Source organism: Spinacia oleracea, chromosome 1 (genome assembly GCF_020520425.1).
Source record: "Spinacia oleracea cultivar Varoflay chromosome 1, BTI_SOV_V1, whole genome shotgun sequence".
In the NCBI taxonomy this organism is placed as follows: domain Eukaryota; kingdom Viridiplantae; phylum Streptophyta; class Magnoliopsida; order Caryophyllales; family Amaranthaceae; genus Spinacia; species Spinacia oleracea.
Genome location: NC_079487.1, coordinates 35,269,149 through 35,285,117, shown reverse-complemented (window position 1 = coordinate 35,285,117; position 15,969 = coordinate 35,269,149). Strand labels below are relative to the sequence as shown.

The window sequence follows — 15,969 nt, the reverse complement described above, 5'->3', positions numbered from 1 at the left end:
GTCTTTTTCAGAGAGAGGAATGGAGAAGAATTGTGTGTAATAACCAGGATTCTATTTAGAACTTATTCGTCACTTGTTCCCTGATGCATCAGAGATTGCTAACAGCTTACAAGCTCATTAGTTGGAATGTGGACTGCGATCCTTTTGGTTCTTTGTGTGGATCTGGGGATGAAAGTTTACACATTCATAATTCTTTGCCCTTTTGGCTCTAGAATGTGGACTTCTATACTGCAGATGACTGAATTTCCTGGACCTATACGGACAAGTGACTACTGAAATTGGGGGAGGAGGTCAAGATTTCTAGAAAAAGAAATACAAATAAAAACACCACTCATTATATACTTTATGGTATGCTATTTTCTAAATTCATTTATGGGATCTGTCTGAGAAGGCATGAATTGCAGTTTTCTGCTCAGTGGAAGAATTGGCATGCTATTCATACACATTGTAGTCAGATTTCAGAACAGCTTCTAGATGCTCAGTAGAACAGATGCAGGCTCTGAGTAACCTATGCATATTTTGTAGTTTGTGGCCTATTTGTTGTCATTTTAGTTCAGCTTGTATTCCTCTTGTATATGAAGAGTCTCTTACACAAGCCTTCTTAGCAATGTAATTGACAAACTGAAGCCAGGTTGTTGTACGCCTGGAGTATGCAGGGGATTTGATTCCACTGTTAACTTTAGTTTCCAAAAAACATAGCATATAGTAAAAGGTGTGACAATGTCATGTATAAAAAATCAAATACGACTACACCTAAGTATTCAGTAGCAAGACGAGCAGATCAGTATTCACAGCAGTATTCACAGCAGCAGCAAGACCAGCAGATTAGTATTCAAAGCAATAAATTAGCAAATCCAGCAGACTTGTAATTATGGAAAAATTAAAGAACTTTACCAAATCCATGAAGATATAAACGCTTCCATCTTTGTGTCTAAACAACCTAAGTAAATAAATACTCGGTTGTAAAAAACTTAGCCCATAGGTCACGAACCACATCTATTTCCTCATCGGTATAAGGCGCATTTCTTGGAGTGTAAGCCTGAAATAAGTAACATGATAAGTAATGCTACTTGTAAATTAAGAATTCTACTACGTACAAGTACTAGTATTAGTAGTTCAACTAACATATGGTAAAAGAACGAACATTATCTAACCGCTCATCAGAGTTATGGTGTAACGTGACTATTTCATGCATAAACTTCATAATGTAATAGCCACACTCGCGGGCGCCGACTTGTTGAGCACACTGATTTGGAAACAAATCATAAATTATATATCCAAGTAGTTACCCAAAAAAAAGTAAAGCTAATTAGTAAGCATGATACCTTTACAGGGAAGCCTTTCAACCCCTGCGTAGTCGCTCTATTCGGACAAATCCCATCATTAAACTTGTACAGTTGGTATGCCCTGGAAGTTGAGTAAAACTTCATGAATCTGATTCGGCACGAAAAGAAATAACTTAAAAAGAAATGAAAGTAACTTACAAACACAAGATTCCATATTTTGACAGTATGCTGCACAAAAGTAATCATTGTTACACATGTTGAAAACTAATTTTTCAATTAAAAAAAAACTAAGATTTGGTTTTAAGTCCAAACCTTGGTCTGATGGCTGATTCTTCTATTGCAAAATGAGGAATAGATGGATATAAGGAAGACAGGGTTGAATAGCTTGGTCTGAAGTTCCTCGAGAACTGGCACCAAGAAGCATAAAACATAACATCTACACAGTCCTGATTGAGGCTGTACACCAAATGCAGCGCTTTTTGCAATGATGCTTCATCTCCCTTGAAAATTAGAAGTAAGCAAATGCTATTAGATTTAGTTGAAAAGTAACAGAAAGGAAAAACCTCCACATAAAATAACATAGCTATAGAATCTCCTAATTTGGTTATCAAAGTCCTTTCTTAAGTTAAATATCAAACCACAGTTTGTTTCCATGCAACAGGATGGATAACTGAATGAGCCCCTATGCATGCAACTATGCAAGGGTTAAGCTACAAGCACCTGGCACTACTCATACTCAGCCATAGTCAAAAGCCTTGTAAGTAGAACTAGTTAATATGAGACTGGTCCTCGGCAAAGGAAGAGGCACGGAGGTTGGCTGCGGACTGTGCATACATTTTCAAATTTTGACAGGTGCTCGACGACCTGGCTTGATTAAATTTTTAACCAAGAAACAAAAAAAGACTAAAAAAATCTCTAGGGGGACAGACTAGTTTTTTTTCACACCGTTAACATAATACTTGCAATAAAGAAGTGTTTACAATCTGCGTTATTATCAGATACTGTAGCAGGCTATATCAGGTACACCAGCTGGTTGCATCAGGTACACCAGCTGGTTGAGCTGCTGCGAGCCCAAACCACAGACCGATAAATCCAACCTTGACCGAAAATGCCATAACAACTAGTACAGGCAATGCAACCAAGTAGAAGGTGACAAAGTTTATTGTTGCACCTATTTTAGTCCTTGTTGAACCTGTCAAAGCCCCACAGGCAGCTGTCTATGGACAGTTTCCGATCTCACAAAACCCCAGAATAGGAACTCAACAACAGCAAGAGTAATATTGTAGCATAATAAAAATGGAACTAAAAGAACTTGAAAATCAAAGCAGCAGCAAAAACAGTCTCCACTGTCATACATCAGAATATTGTAGATATATCACAAGCGTGTACAAAAAACATCACAATATACTATAGTGAATACATCAAGCTATGGTAAGTTTAGAGCCTATAAAGCTACAATCCAATATCAACGATTAGTTTACATCATTAATAAAATATCAATATTACAATGAACACATGAGTCTATTTTATGCAGACATATTTTCAACAGATTCATATCGATTCGCTCCACTTAAAAGTTCAAACACTTCATTTCATCTGCATACTTTGGATCGAGCTACTCACATAGCTTACATAAACCATCACCAAAAAAGAGGCCTTCATCATTTAGACACAAAACCCATATCACTAACTTCTATTTTGTAACTGAACTAGAAAAATTTAACCTAACTTCTATTTTGTAACTGAACTAGAAAAACCACAAATATCAAACCCTAATTTGTAAATTCATCCAATATTGAAACATTAGCCTAAATTCTCTGCATAATCAACTCATTATGCTCAACTAATTGAAGAGAAACTGAATTTTAAGACCAAGCAAAACAAGAATCAATTATAACCTAACCTTGATATATTGCGGCACTGTGTGAAACAGAGTCAACCGAGATAGGGAAGACGACGGTCGGCGGCGACCGTTATGGAAGAGGAGGCGAGGAAGGTGGTGGTGGTGGTGGTGGTGGTGGAGCCGCACGGTGAGGAGCGGCGACTGTTCTTGCTTTGTTCGAATAGAGACTTGGGGATTAATTGCCCAGTACATGTTATCTGTTTGGCGGTGAGAGAGGTGTGTTTTAATTGATTTAAATTTTGTGAATATCTATTGAAGCGAACAACAAGAAGCCCGCCTTTTTAGAATACTACCTATTGAGGCGGGCAAACTAAAGCCCCCTTCAACAGGATCTGTAGAAGCGAACCTAACAAAAGCCCGCCCCAACCACATGCTTAAACTTTTGACCCGCGTTGACTAAGGGGTTATTGAGGCTCACTTATATATGCCCCCCTCAACAAGGGGGCTACAACAGGGGTTTTTTCCACTAGTGGACGATGCATCGTTGCGCAAGGCACGAGGCAAGGCAGCAGCAAACGAGCAAGGTAGCTCGCGTGGCGCTGCTCAAGGCCCTGCCCAGCGGGCAAGCAACAAGCAGCAAGTAGCAGGCACAACACGAGGCTAGTGCGCTGCGGTGGTGCATCACTCAGCCAACAGCTATGCAGGCCCTGGGCGCTGCCTTGTGCACGCAACCCATGGGCGCTGCAGCGTTGGTGCTTGGGCGAGGCATGGGCTTCGGCCTATGGCCTTGCCTTGGCACGTTTGGGTCGTTTTTTTTTATGTTTCGGTTGAAAACGATTTTATTTAAATTTAATTTCGTAATTTAATTTTTTCTCGGAATTTGATTTTGATTAATTTAATTATTATAAATTATTTTATACTAATTATTTTACTAAAATTTAAACCTTGATAAAATTTAAATTAATTAATTTTAATCAACTGAAAATATAATTAAGGGATTTAAATATTATTTTATATGAGCTTTAAATTTTAATTAAATTCGTAAGTTTCCGGTTAGACTAAGAAATACAATTTTATGTCTAACATTTGTAAAGCATGCAAGTTCTTGGTTTTAGTGGGAGCTTTTAGTCATTAAACTCTTGATTAGGTCTACATTCCTTTAAGGTTAAAACAACTCGATTAGAACTAATAAGGTTGAATAATTTGTAGATTGTTGGAACCTTTAATTAGTTGTTGCAAATGTTTATGTGATGCATGATTTTTCTACTAACTTGCTATGTGGGCCATTCATTGATAAATGAATGGGTGAATGGTATATTGTAAATGTACTGTTTTGCAGGTTATGAAAAGTGACTAGTATGGCCCAAATAGGATAGAAAACATGGTCTGCGTAAAATCAAATAGTTGTAATTAGTTTTAATTATAGCATATCCTATTTGATGAAAATGGCGGCTCCCATGGTGAAATTCAAGACGAAGTTTCCAATCCATTTTCAAAGACGGAGTTTGAAGTTGAAGCTTCTAGATGAAGTCGATCGGGTCATACTAGATTACATTTAAATCTTATGCATGCTTTAAGTTATTTATTGCTTTAAATATGTCTTAATTATGCATGAGATTATGGCTTGATTATGTTGCATGATTAAGGATTTTAGTTCACTTAAAATCTAACCAACATAGTAAGAGCCTTAAGTTCCAAACTTTAAAAATTGAGTTAAAAGGTGCCATGCCAAAATAACACTTACTTGGATAACCTTTAAGTCCATCTAAGTAATAGTTTTCCGCCATAACGAGGTGTTACTTGTTGATCCTAAAGGGGTAAGGTACACAAATAATTGTGAGTACATTTTAGTGATGTGGGCTTGAATATCTCCACAATAAGGCCAAAAGGGGCTGAAAGGTGAGTGCAGCCCACATCCAGGTGATTCATGGGTCCAAGGCCTAGAAGATGTGTAATACCTCGTATTTTTCTATAATTATAATTATAAATATATTTTATTATATTTATAAAGAATTTCGTTGTATTTATAAAGTATTTTTATAAATTGATTCCATTTAATGGGAATTAAATGCATTTTATTTTTAATTAATTTAATTATTAATTAATTCGAAAACCGTATTTTATTAAATAGATTCAATGAATTTATTTAATCGGGATTTGTTGGGTCGTATTTCGAAAATGAATTTAATTTAATTAAAGCCCAGTCGTTTTTCCATGATCAAACCCAACAAAGATTGCAAGGAGTAAACTTAAATGAGCCCGGTAATAAGCCCAACTCAAACTACCTTAACCTATCCCACATGGGAAAGAAAAACTATAAATAGACGTCACATTAAACCCTTGCGGCACACCCACACCCCACACTCTCCTTCGCCCGTCTTTGCTTGCAGCCCAAGGCACGCTGTCGTGCGTGTGTTGCTCACCCAGCCTCACGCCATCCCCGTGCGCTCCCAGCCTCGCAGCCGCAGCGTAGCACACAAGGTGCCTGCGTGCCTTCTCCTAGCTGCCCCTCTCCATGCCTCGTCCCGCATCGCAGCGCAACACACCCTCGCTGTGTGTCGCGTGTGTGTCTCGCCCGCCCCGCAGCACTCGCCCACTCGTCCCCTTGCTCGCGCGCGCTGTTGTCTTGCGGTGCGTGCTGTGCTGCGTTGCTTGTTGTTGTTGCCGCGTTGTTTTGATCGGCGCACACACACACAACACAATTACTTGTTGTGTGTGTGTGTGTGTTGTTGAATTGGGTCAATCAAATTATATTTTCAAAAACATTAATTTTCAGTTTTAAATTTTTTTTAATTGTTGTGATTATTTTATATATTTGGGTTATTTAAATTGATTAGAACGGTTATGAACACCGTATTGGGTTAGTGTTGTATTTTAATTAAAGAGATTGATTTTGATGATTGAAATTATTATTTTCAGATTTAATGAGTTTATAAAGTGTTGATTTTTGAAGTCAAAATATGTTTTTATGATAAACTATTATTAGGGTTTTGATTTCCATTGATTAAGCGATTGATTCACATAATTTAATGACAATTTAAATTATGGGAATCAACTTAAATTTTCATATTGTTTATAAGCTTTAAAAAGTTGGTTTTTAATGGTGTTAAAGCTAAAAAGTCAATGTTTTTATGTTAGGACTTGAGTTGACTATTTGAGACTATTAATGAATGCTTTCTAATTAAACTAAGAGTTTTAGAATCTTAAATAGTTGCTGGAAATTTAGTAAACATGGATAATAATTTAGTTCTCCTTTTGTGTTTATAGGAGTTGATTTCTAGTGAGTCGTGATTCGCACAGTGGCCCCCGTACTTAGGTATTCCAGGTACGTACAAGACTAGGGTGACCACCCATCTCTTGAGGACTTTATGAAGTATATTGAATGGGAATTATGTGAACTTATATGTTGTTGTGAATTCATGATTGATGATTGGGAATGAATATGTTATTATGATTCCTGTGTTTTAAGTCGGAAAATGTTTTAAAAAAAGCAAGGAATTATTAGGTTGTTACAAGATGGTTCAAGCCTACATACTTAAACAATAAAAGAACAATGACTTTATCAAAGCCCACCTTTGTTGGTGGCCAGGCCCAAATTGCAAAGGGTCCATCAACTTTTTCCCAAGGATACGTGTCCTAAATCCCCAGTAGGCAACACATCCTGCATCTATGGTTGTGGGATCAAATCCCAAGAAACCCTAGCCCTATAAATAGCTCAGATCCCAAGGTAAAAGGGGCATTCAATTCATTTCCACCAACCAAAAAACTATCTTAGCTCTGCCTTCTCTCTACAAATTACTTCTCTCTCTGGCTTATACTTACTTAAGCAACGGAGGGAATATTCCTACGGGAATATTCTTGTTTTGCAGGTTGCCAGAGGATCGTGCCAGCTCATACTTGATACGTCCGAGGAACACGTGACACGTCATCACCGTAAAAGATCCCACAACATTTGGCGCCGTTTGTGGGGAGGTATAATATCATGGCCGAACAGTAATCTGAGGAAAGCGCGGAAGGAACACGGTCTGCTATCAACGAAGGGCAGCCCCCTGTTAAAGGCAAGACTAGCAAGCATTGTGACGCCTCAACTAGTCGTCCGGCTTCCGCGAGGCCTCTGCGGTACCTGTTGAATGGTCTCCATCAGAACATCACGAATGAATGGCAAGAAGGATTTCAGCACGTCGTCCAAGAAGAAATCACCAGATCCTTCAACGAAGCCAGCCCATTGAAGGGAAGCGGTAGAGTGGTGGAGCCAGTAGCAGATGGCCGCGGCCCACCCAGGGAAATACGGCTTCTGAAGGAAGAAAGTCAACATGTAAGAAAAGAGCGTCCGGGATGGCGGACGAGCCTACCATCACGACGGCCAGCTTGCAAACCTCAGGATAGTCACTTCACAAAAAGGCCCTCCACAGGACCTTCGGTTCTCTATCCATCCATACCATAGCTTCTAGAACGCGGCATGTGAACCTCACACAGAAAGAAATTGGCCGAAGCAATGAAGTAAGAAGGAAACGAAAGAAGCAGTCAGAAAATCTGTTTATATACAACACGGCTCTTGATGATATCCTCCTAGCTGAGGGACGGAACCTTGGAATAGGACAGTGGTCCCCCAAACGGCCGACTGCATCAAAACAGAAGGCCCTGTTTTGTGCTTTTCACAAAGAGGAGGGGCAGATACCCAAAACTGTCGGATGCTGAGAAAGATATTGGATGGCTACGCGACTAAAGGATACCTATGTCAGTACCTCTGTTTGACAGATGCAAATAAAGCCAATAAGAGAACAAGGGAGGAGGCGGGTGCATCCCCCATCTCTGACAACAACAGCCGTTATTCAGACGAAGGATTCGTAGCAGTGATATCATGAGTGATTGCGGCAGGAGCACCGTCAAGAGAAGGACGACAATCAAGTTCGTCTCATCTCTGCCCTAAGCAAATGGATTTACCTCCTGTGGAAATTTCCAAAGATGATTACGGCGAGACGACAACACCATATGATGATGATCCTTTGGTCTTGGAAATTAGGGTGGCCAACCTCAGGGTGAAAAGAGTGTTGGTAGACACGGGGAGCTCGTCTGACATAATCAGTTCGCAATGCCTACAGAAATTGAAGCATGACCCTGGAACGATAGAAAAAGTGTTCAGGCCCCTTGTAGGTTTTGGGGGAAGTGTTGTCCGCCCCATTGGCTCCATCTTGCTTCCCGTCTCCATTGGCACCCCTCCAGTGACTAAAGAAGGTGCCGTTCGATTTACAATTGTAGCAAGCCTCACCTCTATCAATATCATACTTGGCCGTCTAGCACTCAATGACCTAAAAGCAGTAATTTTCCCCCATTTATTGCTAGTTAAATTTGTGGGAAGCAATGGTCGCATTGGAGCTCTCTACGGAAGCCAACAACTGACCAGAGATTGCTACCTATCCACGTTGGAACCGGCAGCCTGGGGAGCTTTTCTGAAGAAGAGCTAATAGTTGAAACCATTGAAAAGCAAGCGAAAGCTCAAAGAAACACCTACGGCTCATAGTGCGGACAGACGTCCTGAGCAAGTGGGAGCACACTATGATATAATCCTGGACCTAAAGGATCCGTCACGAACTGTTTCTATTGGAATCCCGCCCGACGATCCCATGGCAGTAGCACTGGTACAACTGCTAAGAGAATAGAAAGAGATATTCGCCTTCACAGTAGAAAAAATGACAGGCATTGATCCGGAAGTAGCCGTGCACAAATTGAATGTAGATAGTGCCATGAAACCAGTACGACAGGAGAAAAGGAATATGGGGAGGCAAGAAATTTAGCTGTCGCCGCCGAGGTGCAAAAATTTATGGACGCAGGGTTTATACGCCCATGTCAGTACCCAGACTGGGTGGCCAATGTAGTACTAGTGCCCAAGCCCAATGGGACGTGGAGAATGTGTGTCGATTACACAGATTTAAACAAAGCCTGCCCCAAAGACAGCTTTCCATTACCAAAGATAGATCGCCTCGTCGATTCGACAGCAGGGCATGCTATGATGAGCTTTATGGACGCCTACTCTAGATTCCATCAGATTCCATTATGGCCTGAAGACCAGGAGAAGACATCGTTTGTCACAGAGCAGGGTCTTTACTGTTACAAGGTGATGTCGTTCGGCCTAAAAAATGCACCAGCCACCTTCCAACGCTTAGTGAACACAGTTTTTGCAAAGCAGCTTGGAAGGAACATAGAGGCTTATATTGATGACATGATTGTAAAAAGCAGACAAAGGACAGATCACCTCTGCGACTTGCGGGAGACCTTCGAGACCCTTAGGGCATACCAAATGAGGCTCAATCCAAATAAATGACTTTTCGGAGTCACCTCTGGCAAGTTTCTCGGTTTTATAATTGACGAAAAGGGCATTGAAGCCAATCCTGACAAAGTACAAGCAGTCATCACTATGACGTCCCCAAAGACAGTTAAAGATGCGCAACGCCTGACTGGTTGTCTTGCCGCCTTAGGACGATTTTTGTCCAGAGCTGGAGATAAGTGTCATTACTTCTTCAGCACCATCAAAAAGGGGACCCAGTTCGAATGGACGCCGCGGGCATAAGCTGCTTTCCTTCGTTTGAAGGAGCATCTGCACACTCTGCCGCGCCTAGTCAGCCCTCTCCAAGGGGAGGTTCTATGCCTCTATCTTGCCATCTCAGACTACGCTCTAAGCGCCGTCTTACTTATACAGAGGGATGAAGTACATCTACCCGTCTACTTCATCAGCCATATGCTACAGAACGCCGAGCTTAAGTACCCTACTATTGAAAAATTCGGCTTTGCCCTATTCTTGGCTAGTAAGAAGCTTCGCCTTTACTTCTTGGCCCACAGTCTGATAGTATACACAGATCAACCTCTGAAACAGCCATTTACCAATCTGGAAGGGTCCGGGAGAATGCTCAATTGGGCAATTGAACTCAATGCATTCGTTATTTCATATGAGCCGCGGAAGGCAATAAAGGGGCAGGCCTTTGCTGACTTTATTGTGGAAATGACTAGGCCAGCCCACTTGAAAAATGACAAGACACAATGGGTAGTCCGTGTGGATGGGTCCGCTACCCAAAATGGGTGTGGAGCCGGCATCATCTACGAATCGCCAGAGGGGGACGTCTATGAGTATGCAATGCGCTTCAACTTTCAGGCGTCAAACAATGAAGCTGAGTATGAGGCTTTAATATGTGGAATTCAAATGAGCAAAGCAGCCGGAGCAGCAGAGGTCTTGGTCTTATCTGACTGATAGCTAATTGTCAGCAAAGTAAAGGGAGATTACGAGGCAAAAGACGACACCATGATAAGATACTTGGAAAAAGTCCGTCAAGAAGTACAACAGCTGACTAGCTTCGAAATACAACATATACCGCGGTCTGAAAACAGCAAGGCAGACGCCTTATCCAAGTTTGCCAGCTCTGCGTCTTGCGACACACTGCGTCATGTATTTTGGGAGGTAAAGCAGACCAGGAGCATTGATGTCTTGACAACGACCATCCTAGACCCGATGGCCACCTGGATGGACGATATAGTCAATTTCAAAATGAATGGGGTACTCCCTGAAGATCCCAAGCAGGCAGAAAGGTTGCAAAAGAAATGCACCTGGTTCGAGATACGGAATGGGACTTTATACAAAAAAGCCTTCTCACAGCCTCTTCTCCGCTGCATAACCCCAGAAAAGGGGCAAGAAGTACTAGAAGATCTGCATCATGGACTATGCAGCTCTCACATAGGGGGGAGGGCCTTGGCAGAAAAAGCTCTAAGAATTGGATATTATTGGCCCACTCTCAAAAAAGACGCCCTTGACTTGGTTAAGCGATGTGATAAATGTCAACGGTTTGCTCATCTAATTCGACGACCGGCTCAGAAACTAACACCCATCACAAGCCCCATACAATTTGCCAAATGGGGGATGGACATACTAGGTCCTTATACGACGGCCCCAGGGGAACTGCGCTATGTGATAGTTGTTGTCGATTATTTCACCAAATGGGTAGAAGCCGAAGTCTTGGAAAACACCAAGGCATAGGACGTGAGAGCCTTCATCTGGAAAAACATCATTACAAGATTTGGTGTGCCTCAGTTTATTGTCTTTGATAATGGGCCACAATTCAAGACACTCAAGTTAGAAAGCTGGTTAGCTGATCATGGCGTCACGGCATGCTTTGCATCAGTTAGCCGCCCTCAAGCAAACGGACAGGTGGATGCATTCAACAAAATCATATCTGAAGGGATGAAAAAGAAGCTTGATGAAGCAAAAGGATTGTGGGCCGACGAGTTACCCAACGTCTTATGGTCTATACGGACAACGGCAAAAAACTCCACAGGAGAAACACCATTCTTATTAGCATATGGAGCTGAAGCCGTCCTACCAATTGAAATGTGTGAACCAACTCTGCGCGTCATGTTATTTGATGAAAATGCCAATTGGGAAATGATGAAGGCGGGCTTGGATTTCCTACCAGAAACCAGAGGGAACGCGGCTCTACGCCAGCAACTATACAAACTCCGAATGACTAGAGAGTACAACCAAAGGGTCTCTAGAAGAATCTTAAAGGTTGGAGATTTTGTGCTAAGGAAGATGGAAGCCGTTGGACGCGCTAACGAACAAGGGAAACTCACCCCTACCTGGGAAGGTCCATACGAGATCTATGAGGAAGTTCGAGACGGAACCTACCGGATCCAAGACATGCAGGGGCGTCTGAGTTTACGTACCTGGAATGCGGACAACCTGAAGAATTTTTTTTTCTAAAATTGGCATCTATGTTATCTTGATTAATGAATGAACAATTTGTGAGAATGAAGACGTCCACACTATAGACGCACCATGTAGCACGGCTTAATGAATTTTAAATGAAAAATCTCCCTGCAAGCCGGCCTTGCTAGGGAATCTTTATTTGTGTCAAACATATTATCCAATCTCCTCAAGAGGCCCAGACAATAACATTCTCTTAAGAATTAAAGACTAGTCGTTTAAAGGCCTAAGAAGTGGCCCAGATTAGTACCCTCACTAGGCTGATCACCTAGAACACTGGGGATACACATTTCTCAGCAGCTATATGAAGTAGGTATATAAAGACCTTGGCAATAAAGACCAAGGCAATAATTCCCGTCCCTATTTAGGGGCGTCAGCTATAAATGTTGAACTAAATAACATCATAAATAATAAGCAGGAACGTCAAATAAGATAAAACAAAGAACAAAAACGTTCAAAATACACCTAGTCATTCCAAAAAGTCAGTCATAATTATAAATTATGCACGTAGCACCATTAAGCGAGGCGTCGCAAAAACAAAAATCCCAAAATAAATACAAAACCCCTAGAATGCCTAATTCATCATCGTCGCCGGGAACAAATTCAGGAGGAGGACGTCCTTCTTTGAGGGCTTTCTCCACCTCCACCTGATAATCTATGAACTTCTCGAACCAGCTGAAGGGGCGCATACTGGCGAACTCCGAATTCCAAGCCAGTTCAATGCCCCCTCGGATCGACCTCTTACCCAGCACGACAGACTGGCTACGCACTTCCTTGGACTTAGCCACTTCCTTACGGGCCGCTTCCAGCTGTGACTCCAATCCCGTAAACTTGGTGTCAAGACGAGAAAGCTCAGCCTCTTTCTCCTTTGTCTTCTCAGATAGATCCTTCATCTCTTGCAAGTTCTGATCAATCTGTTCAAGACGCTGCTTGTTTTTGGCACGTTGAGAAGCCAGGGACCTGGTCAGCGCGTCAATCTCCTCCTTCCTGTTGAGACGAAGCTCCTCTAGCCTAGCAAAATGTTGATCGCCGCACTGACTAGCAAGAAGGCGGTGCCTAGCCTCTTCATGCACCAGGGAAGTGCGCCACTTCTTCAGCGAATACAGCAGAATAAACATCTGCAAAGAGGCAAGTATAAATTTCGAAACAAAAACATTTTTCTAAAGAAGGAAAACAAATCTTACATCCAGCACAGAGGACTGCATGGCAGCAAGCTGAGTCCCGGCCGCCTCGGGAAGAGTCGCAGCGTACTCCGGAGGAATAGCACTGCGCATTTAGTTCATTATCTTGACGCGGTCCCGATAAGTAAATCGGCCTGAAGAAGAGATCTAATCCAACTCAGCATCAATGGATTTCTGAGGGTGGGTTTTTCTATTGGAAAAACAACAGCCTTGGAATCTCTAGGAGAGACTATAGAACTTCCAGACGAAGAACGGAAAGTGGTTGCGATGTTGGAGTAAAACTTACCACCCGAATTCCTAGCCCTCTCCGCCGTCTTCGGAGGAATGTTCCGGCGGACGTCTTCCGGAATTCCCCCAAGCGGATAAATCCCCTCCTTAGCTTTCTGGGAACTAGGAGAGGAAAACTCCCCAGCCCTGGGAGTATCATGGGCAAACACCCTTTGACACGCTGGAGACGCCTTCGGAACTGCCGACTTGAAGGAAGGCTTTCCTGTGCCACCAGCTTTGCGCTTGGAGGACGGCACCGCAGTCGTGGCAGCCTTCCTCGAACCTTGGGAAGATAAAGAAACGTCAGTCGCAAACACCGAAGGAGATCACATATTTTAGAAGGCATAAGTAATACCTTCTTTTCCTCCGCGCGAGGATCAGGCTGCTGGACGGCCTGCTCTGGGTCGGCCTGCTCGGCGGCCTTCTGGCGTTGCAGTGCCTGGAAGGTACTTGCACTAAGCACCTCAACCAGCCAGGACGACATGTCCACTCGGCCCTTGGCTGCGTCGTCCAGCTTCTCCATGGCCTCGTCTGAAATAAGGGGGAAGGCGTCAAGAAAACATTTTAAAAAAAAAGGACAAGACAACGAAAGACTCAGGTTACAAAGTATTACCCCTCGGCATATACGGACACAAGCCCAAAGCCGAGAGGAAGATAGGATCGTCTAACTGATCCAAATGAGGAAACCACCCCTCAGGTATATAGGCCGTCTTGGTTCCCACTGTGAGCGGCTTGGCCTTGAAAAGCGACAAAATCCGTTTCCAAAGGGCGGCAGAAACCGGAGGAAAGGAACCATTTCTTCCAACAAAGTTGGGTTGAAGCGTCCACCGCCTCATTCGGCTACACATCTCCAGATTATTAGTCCTAATAACAACCCACTTCTTTCGCCAGTGGTGCCATTTGGACGCCTTGCCCATGACCGTCCTGTATGCTCCCTTATAACTAAGGGCTAGCCAACCCTCGGCGGCCTGAGGAACTTTGGACATTGAAGCTATTCTGAGAAATGCTGGGAAAGAAGGGGTGATTCCCTCAAGTTCACACCTGGCAATATATCCAAACACACCGGCCCAGGAGTTAAGAGACATCGGGTTCAACCCTATGTAGTAACCGTCCAGTACCTCCACCACAAAAGGGTGAGGAGGAAACCTCGTGCCGAGTTTTAAAAAGGAGCTGTACACGGGAAACTCCCCTTCCACCAAACCAAAGCTAGTGCAATCCATGCCGGCTGGCATGCAGAACTTGTATTCAGAGCCCAAGTTCAAAGACGCCCCATAATCAGCTCCCTGCTCGATTAAATAATGCAGCCACGTCTGAAGGGGGAAAATGTCGCAAGGATGAAGGTGACCTTCTTCACTCTTGGACGGGCCCGCTGGCGCACCCTCGGCACGCTCATTTATAGGAGCATCCTCCTCCATGGGAGAAGAAGATTCCCCCTCGAAACATGTATCTTCCTCTATTTGCACCATGATATCCTGCACAGGCTGAAGAATGGGCTCAAGACGGGGTGCATAACTTGAGAAATGAAGACGTCAAAATAACAGGTCGACGTCCCCAGTTTTTTACCAGATCAACATATCATAGACAGGAGAAGGGGACAAAAAATAACAAAAATCGACAAACACGTTTCCTCAAAAGAAAAATTACCTGTTGGATTAAAGAGAAGACTTCCAAGGAAATTCAATTCCCATGAAATGAAGAACTTCAAGAACAAGGGTTCGAAGACTACGGTGGTGCTACAGTGCCTCCTGGTGGTTGCTGGACGCCGGAAATCGCCTTCCCTTGTGTCTCTCAAATGATTTTTAGAAATGAGGGGGAAAATCACTCAAAGCAGTCACTTATTTATAGAGGGGTAAGAAATGATTACCTCTGTCACGCGTCATTACCATACCGGATAACCCAAGAGAAGTAAAAACAAACGTCCGTTTTCACTCCTCATGAGGGGCAAATGATGTGGGCTTGAATATCTCCACAATAAGGCCCAAAGGGGCTGAAAGGTGAGTGCAGCCCACCTCCAGGTGATTCATGGGTCCAAGGCCTGGAAGATGGCTCAAGCCTACATAGTTAAACAATAAAAGAACAATGACTTTATCAAAAGCTCACATTTGTTGGTGGCCAGGCCCAAATTGCAAAGGGTCCATCAACTTTTGCCTAAGGACACGTGTCCTAAATCCCCAGTAGGCAACACATCCTGCAGCTATGGTTGTGGGATCAAATCCCAAGAAACCCTAGCCCTATAAATAGCTCAGATCCCAAGGTAAAAGGGGCATTCAATTCATTTCCACCAACCAAAAACCTATCTTAGCTCTGCCTTCTCTCTACAAATTACTTCTCTCTCTAGCTTATACTTACTTAAGCATCGGAGGGAATATTCCTACGGGAATATTCTTATTTTGCATGTTGCCAGAGGATCGTGCCAGCTCATACTTGATACCTCCGAGGAACGCGTGACATGTCATCACCGTAAAAGATCCCACAACAGTTAGTTCTGGTGAAACTCAACGATATAGGTAAGGAGTCCTTTTATGTCGTGGAAAATGAGATAGGTTTACCTAATAAGTTCTTAGACGTACCCATCAACCAAGAGTAGTTTCTAGACTATTAGCAAAAGATTTGCTTACCTAAAATATTTTAGAATTGAGTCTA

General features: G+C 42.8%; 3 protein-coding genes across 3 annotated transcripts; all 3 read left to right on the top strand.

Moving 5' to 3' along the window:
* The first annotated feature begins 8,063 nt into the window (after window positions 1–8,063).
* LOC110795988 (uncharacterized) lies at window positions 8,064–8,594 on the top strand. Its single transcript, XM_022001019.2, has one exon. The coding sequence runs from the start codon at window positions 8,064–8,066 to the stop codon at window positions 8,592–8,594; it is 531 nt and encodes a 176-aa protein (XP_021856711.2).
* A 356-nt stretch (window positions 8,595–8,950) lies between these two features.
* On the top strand, window positions 8,951–10,372 carry LOC110795987 (uncharacterized). The gene is made up of 2 exons (XM_022001018.2): window positions 8,951–9,355; window positions 9,827–10,372. The coding sequence occupies exons 1-2, from the start codon at window positions 8,951–8,953 to the stop codon at window positions 10,370–10,372; spliced, it is 951 nt and encodes a 316-aa protein (XP_021856710.2).
* A 51-nt stretch (window positions 10,373–10,423) lies between these two features.
* LOC130463791 (uncharacterized) lies at window positions 10,424–11,875 on the top strand. Its single transcript, XM_056833036.1, has 3 exons — window positions 10,424–11,116; window positions 11,207–11,434; window positions 11,567–11,875. The coding sequence occupies exons 1-3, from the start codon at window positions 10,424–10,426 to the stop codon at window positions 11,873–11,875; spliced, it is 1,230 nt and encodes a 409-aa protein (XP_056689014.1).
* Window positions 11,876–15,969: the final 4,094 nt, after the last annotated feature.